Here is a 10,019-nt window from a genome sequence, read left to right on the forward strand (position 1 = left end):
CTGTAACATCATTGTATATGTACTGCCCTGTATTGTATTTTACATGAAGCTAACATACGCTGCAAAGAGTCTGACACAACTTAGCAACTTAGCGACTGAACAACATCCGCTGTACCTAATAGATGGGGTAAGTAAGGGATTTTCAAGGGTAATTTTAACTATGGCCCTTTCTTTCTCTACCCCCTAAAAATGTGAAGCGTGTAGCACAGTGTCTGGCATCCAGGAAGGACCTTCAGCCTGGACCCCCACCTCCTACAGCACACACGTGCTCTCTCACTAAAGCTGCCAATGACCAAAAACATTGTGTATGTAATCAGACTTGAATCGTCTGCTGTGCTGTGTCCTCCTTGTCTTCTTACTCTGCACACTCTCTCCAGGGCCCCTCTTGATTCTCGGAGTTCAACTCCTGGCTGATACACTTCCCAAATTTATATCTCTAGTCCAGGCTTCTCACTACCCCACCCCCCATCCCCAGGCCTGCCATTTTCTTTTTCTTTTCCAGACTTGCCATTGTCAAGCATGTTCTGGATGGTTCCACTGAGTTGTTCCAGCACCTCAAAAACCCGTCCTAAAGTGAACCCACCATCTCTTTCTCCCACCCTCCTGCCCGGTCCCCAATAGTTCCTCTTTCTGTCATCACCTTCACTTGTGGCACCACCTTCTAACAAAGTCTTCCCGGCTAGAAACCCCCCTTTTGGATTTTCCTGGTGGTGTAGTTGTTAAGTATCCATCTTGCAATGAAGGGGAAACAGGTTCCCCTAGTCTGGGAACTAAGACCCCACATGCCTCGGGGCAACAAAATTCTTGCGCAACAACTACTGGGTGTAAGGAGAACCTGGAGAGAAAGAGAGCGACCGGGGCATTCAGGCAGGGAAAGATTTATTATAGAAGAGAGAAAATGACTGGCTTTAGAGAAAAACCAGTGCCCTCCCTTTACAGCCAAACCTTCTTAAACCCCGTCGGTGGGAAATTGTGCCCTGAAGGGAGGGGGCCTTAGTTTATCTTTAGCCCACAGCTGGGGTCTTGTGATCATGTAGTCTGAGGGGTCTCACAGCTGGCTGGTCACGTAGTCTTGAGAAACTGGCACCAGCAGGGAAAAACAGGATATCGCTTTAAGGGAAAAATAGGATGCCATCAGGGCAATGTGGCCACTGTGACTTCATCCCTTGTTTGTCAGGTCACCACAATGGGCCATTTTTAAACTATACCCTATGTATGAGCCCCTTGTGGACCCTAACACTGAGCCCACAAGCTCTAGAGCTGATGTTCCACAACAAGAGACGCCCCACCCGTGAGGTCAAAATGAAAAAAGGAAACCTCCGTTTCTCTCTTTCCTCCTCCTGGCCTTAGCATCTAATCAGTCACCAGATCTTGCCGTTTCATCAGTGTTTCTTGAATTCTTTTCTTCCTTATTTCAACTGCCCTATTCCAGGCTCTCAACACTCTGTCACCTGGGCCACTGGAACCAATCTTCTTGCTCCCATCTATTTCCCTTGAAGCCTGCTTTCCATTGCTGCCAGGGTGATCTTTCTAAAAGGAGTTTTCCATCATGTTCCTCCCCAGTTTCTTATGTGGCTCCCCATTACCCATCTGTCCTACCAGGTAACGTTTTCATTCTTAGGCCTCCTGATCTCACACCCACTTCCCTAGGCTTGTGTCTCAAGCTTCCGTTCTTGCTACAGAAACCCTGAAATCTTCCAAGCGCTACCGCTTCTGTTTGTTTCTTTCATTTCACTGGGTCTTCATTACAGTGCTCGGGTTCCTCATTGCAGTGACTGCTCTTGTTGTGGAGCACAGGCTCTAGGCACGTGGGCCTCTGTGGTTGTGACACACGGGCTAAGTTGCTCCATGGCATGTGAAATCTTCCAGGACCTGGGATGGAAGCCATATCCCCTGCACTGGCAGGGAGAGTCTTAAGTACTGTACCACCAGGTAAGTCCTGTATTTTTGTTGTTGTTGTTGTTGTTTTTATGTTGACCACAGAAACTGAATGTCTGCTTCATGCAGTGACTCTAATCCAATCTCTGTCCTGCAGAACCACTTGTCAGATAAATTTCTTGTCTTTTTTTTCTTTTTTGGCCACACTGTGTGTCATGAGGGATCTTAGTTCCCTAACTGGGGATCGAATCTATGCCCCCTGCAGTGGAAGCATGAAGTCTTAACCACTGGACAGCCAGGGAAATCTCTTCCTGTCATTCTTAAAGATTCAATCCACTGTCATCTCCTTCAGGACACTTTCCTTTCTGAACTGCTTGATGCCTGGTTAGCAGTGCTATCCTTTTTACTCCCCTAGTACCTTCTAGATACCCAAAATTTTATCTAACACATGATAAACAGTTTTATAAATGTCCTTGTAACTTCCTTGAGGATTCACTGCTTAGTCCTTAGTGCTCAGCACACATGATTAAATTTGAACCAGAAATTGTTCTAAGTACTTCACTGAATAATCTCACTGAATCCTCGCTAGAGCCTATGCAGTAGATAAACCAATAGTATCTCCATTTTACAGAGAGAGAAACAGGCATGAGGAAGTTAGTATTGGCCCAAGGTCCCCTTCCTACCAGACTTCAGGCATTCACATCCAGGCAGCCTGGCTCCACAGCAGGTATTGCTACTATCTTATATTGTGCTGAGTCGCTCAGCTGTGTCCAACTCTTTTCGATCCCATGGATGGTAGCCCTCCAGGTGCCTCTATCCATGGGGATTTCCCTGGCAAGAATACTGGAGTGGGTTGTCGTTTCCTCCTGCAGGGAATCTTCCCAATTCAGGGATCAGATCGGAGTTTCCCTCATTGAGAAATTATTTACTGCTGAGCCACGGATATTGGATCTCTATAAAATGGGCACTTGGGATTTCCCTGGTTGCCCAGTGGTTAAGAATCCGCCTTGCAATGCAAGGGACGCAGGTCCGATCCCTAGTTAGGGAACTAATATCCCACATGTCTCAGAGCAACTAAGCCCATGCGATGCAACTAGAGAATCTGTGCACTGCAATGAAAGATTTCTCATAATGCATCTAAGGCCTGATGTAGTCAAATAAATATTTTTTAAAAGATAAAATGGGCCCTTAGTAAATGTTATGGAAACAGAAATAGCTATGCTTAGTTGAGTGCATACCACTAGCAGACTTTGCCTGGGTTATCTCAACCCTGTGAAGTAAGCACCATCATTATTTCCATATCACATAAGAGAAAACAGCTCTGGAGAAGTTTGGCAACCTCTCCAAGGTCACAGAGCTAAGTAGTGCGGTAGGTTCACGCACAAGCAAGGTCTTAACCACTGCACTACCAGATGAGGCCACTAGCTCAGCAATGGATTCATGTGAAGGGTGATGCATGCAGACCTCTGACACCTGCCGCTCAGAGCCAGAAACTCAGGTTTCAGAACCCCAGGCTTATAGCCGGCTGACTCACACCCCAGGTCAGAAAAAGATCACGCCAGTAACATGATAGAATCAGCAGCACTCGGAACTAGATGGCACCACAATGGAGGTCCTTCCTTGACCTCGTGTCCTGTATCCCGAGGCGCTCAGGAGCTGGTTGCCCGGGAGACGCAGTTTTTGAAGAACAGACCCCCAGGGACCTCAAAGCGACGATACCACGAAAGGGTTAATTCTGAGCTTGGGCTGCCGGGGGTGGACTCCCTAGTGGCCAAGACTGGGTTAAGCGCCGGGCAGATCGCCTCGGGGGCGGTCTGCACGCTACCCAGAAGTTAACTGCCCGTGAGTGCCCTCTACGCACCACGGGGCACCGAAAGCCCCGGCCCCAGCCAAGTGTTAACTACCCTCTAGGGCCCCCCCGCCGCCCCGGTGTCGTGGCCTTGGGGCGCGACTCGACCTGGCGCGGCAGCGAGAGGGTTAACCGCCCTGGAGGGCTTTGTGGGCGGGGCTTCGGGCAGGGCGGGACCTGGGGGCGGGGCCGGAGGCGGAAGCGGCCGGGGTCCTGCCCCCTGCGCGCTTCGGTAACTTTCGGCTCGGCTCCTCCGGAGGGCCGGCGACCTCCCGGCACGCGAAGCCGGGCGAGGTTCGGGGGCGGTGACAGGGGCACGGAGCGGGTGAAGGAGACGGTCCCTGGCAGGCCCAAAGGCGGCGACCTCACGAGTCTCGAGAGGCCCGGACAGGTGGGTGAGGGCAGGGTAATGATGGGCCTAGGAGGTTTGAGGGGAACGAAGAGAGAGAGAGGAGCGGTGAGCAAACCTGGGGACAAGGATAGGTGCAAACCTGAGTGACGAGTCCCCTCCAGGATCCCTCGGTTCACACCCTCTTCTCTCCCAAATCCTCTCTAGGTCGATCCCGACCCGGAGCTCAACTTTCAGAAGAGAGACGCCGCAGCAAACCTCTCTCGGGGAATCGTCCAGCTCCTCACCTCCATGGGCCAGACGGCCTTGGCAGGGGGCAGCAGCGGTCCCTCCACCCCACAGGCCCTGTACCCTGACCGGTCTCGTCCCGAGGGCTTGGAGGAGCTGCTGTCTGCTCCCCCTCCTGACCTGGGGGCCCAGAGGCGCCACGGCTGGAACCCCAAGGACTGCTCGGAGAACATCGAGGTCAAGGAAGGGGGCTTGTGCTTTGAGCGGCGGCCGGTGGCCCAGAGCACTGATGGGGCCCGGGGGAAGAGGGGCTACTCGAGGGGCCTGCACGCCTGGGAGATCAGCTGGCCCCGGGAACAGAGGGGCACCCACGCCGTGGTGGGCGTGGCCACAGCCCGCGCCCCGCTGCAGGCTGACCACTACGCGGCGCTGCTGGGCAGCAACAGCGAGTCGTGGGGCTGGGACATTGGGCGGGGGAAACTGTACCATCAGAGCAAGGGTACTGGGGCCCCCCAGTATCCACCTGGACCTCAGGGTGAGCCGCTGGAGGTGCCAGAGAGGCTGCTGGTGGTACTGGACATGGAGGAGGGAACTCTGGGCTACGCTGTCGGGGGCACCTACCTGGGGCCGGCCTTCCGCGGACTGAAGGGCAGGACCCTCTATCCAGCAGTAAGCGCGGTCTGGGGCCAGTGCCAGGTCCGCATCAACTACCTGGGCGAAAGGAGAGGTGAGGCCTGGGACGGGTGTGGGGCTAGTGTTCGGTCCCTGGTGGCTGTGGTTTGGGATGGATGCTCAGCGCCTTACAACCACAGAGGGAATGGGCCATCATCTTGACTGGTTTCCTACCCAGTTCAGTGCCAGGATTGGCTAAGGGACTTCACAGCTGTTACCTAAGTTCATCTTCCTAACAGTCCTAGAGGTAAAAGTAAGTAAAAGATGGGAAAGCAACTTGCTAGGAGGTGGTCAGTCCTCAGAATGGAGGGACACACCCCAGGGATTAGGGCTTCCCAGGAGAGCTCAGCCCCTGGAACAAGAGGTGCAAAGGGTTAAATCTGCCCTGGGCTGGGAGTCCAACTCCAGGAGGAAGAGGACCTGCGGTGCCAGGCGCCCAGGGCGTGTACCTGGCTCTGTGGCCTCTGACTCTGTGACATATACCTACTTCCTTCTTCAGCCAAACCCCAGGAAGGAGCCATTGAGGCTGGGTATGTGGAAGGAGAGCAGTGAAGGAGGCAGGCCTCGAGGTGGGGCTGCGGGCAGGGGCCTCCTTGTGGAACCAGGGAGCCAGGTCTTTCTACAGTTACAGAGTCTTCAGCGGAGGGTGGCTGCCTCTCCCCTAGCCCATGGGAACTATTGTAGAGTGAAGAGGGCCTGCCTTTTGCACAGCCCCAGTGCCAAGGCCTCTCTGGATTCAAAACCTGGGCCAGCCCCCTGTCAGAGCCGCCTTGGCCCCTTGCTTAGAGGGCCTTAGGGCTTCACCCCAACTCTGACTGGGGACGCGTGAGATCTGGGATGCCTCCCCCAGAGCAGATGCAGAACTTAAGGGCACCTTTCCCGCTCAACCATGGTGGGAGTGGACTTGCAGCCGGAGAACAGGGAACCCAGGCAGGACCCCGTATTTTGAGGACTTCTGGCTGGAGTCGCACCCCTACTCACCTCCCCTCCTTCTCTTCCCCAGCGGAACCACACTCCCTTCTGCACCTGAGCCGCCTGAGCGTCCGCCACGCCCTGGGGGACACACGGCTAGGCCATGTTTCCGTCCTGCCCCTGCCCCCTGCCCTGAAGCGCTACCTGCTCTACCAGTGACCCGGGGGAACCACATGTGGCCCTGATGCCTTGACTCGCCCCTCGGGGGCAGGAGGCACTGCTGGCGGAGAATGGCTACCTACCACCAGGGAGGCTGCGGGCAGGCAAGGCTGGGTCCCACCCCAACCCCCCCACCTCAGGTCTGAGTGCCACCGCTCCAGAGCTACCACCCAGAGGGTGGAAGGGACAGAGCTGTTAGTCAAGGCTGTGGCAGCCTGGTACGCAAGACATTTCTGCAAGTAAAAATTATAAGATATGCTGCTGTAGAAACTGGTCTGTGGTATTTTGGGGCACAAGGGTCCCCCGGCTGCCTCAAGAAAGGCAAAGAGATGATGGGGGCAAGTTCAGTGAAGAACAACACACCACAGGGCTCAGTGCCAGGTGTTTAATCCCCCACAGGCGGGACTGCTCAGACACAACACACACAGGCGTTGGCACCGCGGGAGGGAGCAGCGCCCTGGCCTCAGCTGAGGACAGGGCTTTCTCTCAGCCCTTGGCCTCATGGCAGGAGATGGGACAGGACCGGTTCTCTCCTGTCTTCACTGGGGACTGAGGGGACCCACGAGCAAACCACCCTCCCACCTCTCAGCCAAGAAGAAGCCACCTTGGTGACAGGTTTAGTTCCAACGGGTACAGTAAGTGGAGGCGGGATGGTTCTGGTCCCAACCACGACAAGGTAGGGTGTAAACGGTAAAGGAAGAGGTGCATTGGATTCGGCCACAAGAGGGGTCAGGCGACACCACGAAAAGCGTGTGTGGAGGTTGGGGGGCAGTACAGTTACTGGGCTTCTGAGCTACCTAGTCCCTGGCTCGGCAGGAAGGGTAACGGAGATGGACAGGGCTTATTGTTTGGCATTGATGATGTCGACGAACTCAGGCTTGAGGGAAGCACCGCCCACAAGGAAGCCATCCACATCAGGCTGGCTTGCCAGCTCCTTGCAGGTTGCCCCCGTCACAGAACCTGGGAAGGGAGACAAGAGCAGGACTGGTCAACGATGAGATGGGGGTACTCCACGCCGGCCTTCAGGTTGAAGGAGGGCTTGGTCTGGTTCTCAGCCCACCCCACCTCAGGCTGGAGCCAAACCCACTTACCCCCATAAATGATGCGGGCGCTCTGAGCCACTGCATCAGAGACGTTGGACTTAAGCCACCCCCGGAGCTTTTCGTGTACTTCCTGGGCCTAGAACAAGAAGCCAGACTAAGACCTTCATTCACTGGGGAAAAAACACTGGGCTCCAGTGGAGACAGGCAATGTGGTTTGCAGGCAAGAACCCTGGGGCTTCGATCCCACCCAGGCCCTGGAATGAGTATCCTGGGACAAGTAACTCTCTTTTCTCCTTTTGTTATTTATTTAGTCTTCACGTGTAGCATGCAGGATTGACATGTAGCATTCGAGATCTTAGTTCCCTGACTAGGGTCAAACCAGTGCCCCCTGCAGCGGAGGCTTAACCTCCAGGGAAGTCCCTCTCCTGTCTTTTAAATGGGTTGGCCCAGGTGGTCTCTGTGGCCATCCAGTTCTATAAAGACAGGGGAGGATGAGGACAGGGCTCCTGGGCTTGGTTACCTGTTGGGGTGTCGCCGTCTTGCCAGTACCAATGGCCCACACAGGCTCATAGGCCAAGACAACCTTGCTCCAATCCTTCACGTTATCTGTGGGACAGAGATCACAGGTGGCAGGGTGAAAACAAGGAAGAACAGAACCAGTTGTTTCCCAGAGAATAAGAGTGCTGGTGGCCTACTGCCCCCTGGTGGCTATTATAGGAAAGTGACATTAGAGGCAGGGTAGAAGTAATAGGAAGGATACAGCATTCCCACCCTCCCCTTTCCTGCATCAGCACCAGATAGGCTCAGGCTGCAGGGCATCCGACCGCACCTCTGCGTCTCATAGCCCTGGGCTCAAAGGCCCCTTTCTCCAGAGATACCTGCGATGACCTTGGTTTGCTCGAAAACGACCTTCTCAGTGATGCCAGCTTCCCTCTCATCTAACTTCTCCCCAATGCAGGCGATCACTCCAAGTCCCTCTGCCAGGGCATGGGCCACTTTCTGCCCAATCAGCTGTTGAGGAACAGACTTGGTGAGCACCCGTCTAGGAACAAGCCAGCCCTCATCTCCTCCCCCCTCCCCCATTACTAACCTCATCTGACTCCCCAAAGACATGCCTTCTCTCAGAGTGCCCCAGGACTACCCACGTGGCTCCAAGATCTTTGATCATGCCAGGGCTAAAGGAAGAGAAAAGCCGTGGTTCAGCAAGGAGCCCACCCTGTCGCTGTCCCCTCCATGAGGACAGTGAGGGCTGGGGGTCCCCCTCCCACCCCTCTGCCACTAGCATCTTACCTGATCTCCCCTGTAAAGGCCCCATTGGCCACTTTGTAACAGTTCTGCGCAGCCACGGCAATCTTGGGATCTAGCTTCTGCCGAGCGAAGTCAATGTAGGCGGTGGGGGGTGCGCAAACTACCTCTGAGGATGAGATGGTGACAGACAGGATGAGATCACAGGGAAATCTTCATTCACCAGACCCCATCCTGTGCTCCAGAGTCCCCTCGCCTTCACCACTTCCTTAGTTCTGCTTTTGCCCTTTTTCACCCCAGCACGATCATCTCTGTCCACTTTGCAGCCCAGGCTGGGCCTGTACCCAAGTCTTTGAGCCTCCCAGGTAGCCCTGAGAGGCCATGGCCCTTGCCCTGCCCTCTGCTCTTTAGCAGCTGTGGCTCTGATTTCCCCAGGCTATTCTGGGCCTGGGCACCTCTTAGACTCAGCATTCTCTGGGGGCCAACCCCGCCTCCCTTCTAAAATAGCCCATCCCCACCTCCCCTAGGCCAGGCCAGGATTTTCAGCAAAAGCAGAAGGAGCCAACTCCTGGGGGTTTTACTAGGGTCTTTGGAAGAATAAACCACAAGGGGATGCCTCTTGATCAGCCCCGAGGTTCTGTGACTTAGGTGGGTGAGGGGACAAGGACGCAGGCCGTGGGTAGCAGCGAGTCGACCAGCTCCTAGAGGCCTTGAGCTTTCCCGTTTTTAGGCTGGAGAAAACGGTAGAAGCGCGCCTCATTCCGAAATGGCTCTACCCCTTTCCACGGAAGGCCGGAGTCCTACAGGCCGCCGAGCGGGCTGGATCGGAGCGATAGCCCAGGAGGCTGACGCGGCTCGGTAGGGGAGCTCTGCCGACCCGGCAAGGCGCGGGGAGGAGTCTCCGGCGGGCTACGTGCGGCGGCGCACGGAGCCCGCGCCCAGGGGGCAGCCGGAGCCGTCAGGCAGCCTCCACCCCCACGCACCGGGCAGCCGCTGGCCTCTCCCGATCGCCCGCAGGGGCTGGCCTCACCTTTCAGTCCCAGCCGGTGCAGGCCCCGTCTGGGCCCCGGGACCACCCTCCTCCCCAGCACCCACAGCCAGAGGGCACCGTGAGATGCGGCCCCGCCTTTCCCCGCCGAAACACCCCCGGTTCAGCGGCCGCGGAGCTCAGGCCCAGATCCCGACAGTCCTGGACCCCAGCCCTGCACGCAGGGCCACGCGGACCCGGGCTAAGAGAGTTCCGGACAGGGCGACCACGCCCGACCGCCCACCCCAGTCCTCCCCGGCCAGGGCTCACCGGTGTCGGCCGGCACCTTGGCCGCGTTCAGAGTGTTGATGAGTTCCCCCAGATTGTTCTTCCTCCCGTTCATCTTCCAGTTCCCCCCAACGAAGAACTTCCTGGAGGGCGCCATGGCTGAGGAGCAGGCACGCTGAAGGTCAGGAGCAGCGCGCCCCCGCTTCCACTGGCCGCTTATATAGAGCGCGGAGATGCAGAAACCCGCCCCCTCTGCGTCCTCGTCCATGGCTGGCCCGGCCCGCGGGAGCCCTGCCCCCGGCCCCGCCCGCCGCCCGCCGCAGCCCTGCCCCGGATCCCGCCCGCCGCCCGCGTTGCGAGGTTCTGACG

General features: G+C 56.3%; 2 protein-coding genes across 2 annotated transcripts; one reads left to right on the forward strand and one right to left on the reverse strand.

Annotated features, from left to right (window-relative positions):
- Window positions 1-4,035: 4,035 nt before the first annotated feature.
- SPSB2 (splA/ryanodine receptor domain and SOCS box containing 2) lies at window positions 4,036-6,294 on the forward strand. The gene is made up of 3 exons (XM_052640700.1): window positions 4,036-4,118; window positions 4,284-5,031; window positions 5,980-6,294. The coding sequence occupies exons 2-3, from the start codon at window positions 4,368-4,370 to the stop codon at window positions 6,105-6,107; spliced, it is 792 nt and encodes a 263-aa protein (XP_052496660.1). The 5' UTR covers window positions 4,036-4,118; window positions 4,284-4,367; the 3' UTR covers window positions 6,108-6,294.
- A 184-nt stretch (window positions 6,295-6,478) lies between these two features.
- TPI1 (triosephosphate isomerase 1) lies at window positions 6,479-9,918 on the reverse strand. The gene is made up of 7 exons (XM_052639824.1): window positions 9,693-9,918; window positions 8,441-8,564; window positions 8,241-8,325; window positions 8,029-8,161; window positions 7,671-7,756; window positions 7,199-7,286; window positions 6,479-7,067 (listed from the first exon to the last, which is right to left on the reverse strand). The coding sequence occupies exons 1-7, from the start codon at window positions 9,916-9,918 to the stop codon at window positions 6,949-6,951; spliced, it is 861 nt and encodes a 286-aa protein (XP_052495784.1). The 3' UTR covers window positions 6,479-6,948.
- Window positions 9,919-10,019: the final 101 nt, after the last annotated feature.

Source organism: Budorcas taxicolor, chromosome 5 (genome assembly GCF_023091745.1).
Source record: "Budorcas taxicolor isolate Tak-1 chromosome 5, Takin1.1, whole genome shotgun sequence".
NCBI lineage: Eukaryota > Metazoa > Chordata > Mammalia > Artiodactyla > Bovidae > Budorcas > Budorcas taxicolor.

Coding starts and splice junctions, on each gene's coding strand:
- TPI1 (XM_052639824.1), bottom strand. CDS start 9,918: ATGGACGAGGACGCAGAGGGGGCGGGTTTCTGCATCTCCGCGCTCTAT. Junction 8,162..8,240: donor TCTTTGGGGAGTCAGATGAG/GTTAGTAATGGG, acceptor GTTCCTCAACAG/CTGATTGGGCAGAAAGTGGC. Junction 7,757..8,028: donor GCAAACCAAGGTCATCGCAG/GTATCTCTGGAG, acceptor TCTGTCCCACAG/ATAACGTGAAGGATTGGAGC.
- SPSB2 (XM_052640700.1), top strand. CDS start 4,368: ATGGGCCAGACGGCCTTGGCAGGGGGCAGCAGCGGTCCCTCCACCCCA. Junction 5,032..5,979: donor CTACCTGGGCGAAAGGAGAG/GTGAGGCCTGGG, acceptor TCTCTTCCCCAG/CGGAACCACACTCCCTTCTG.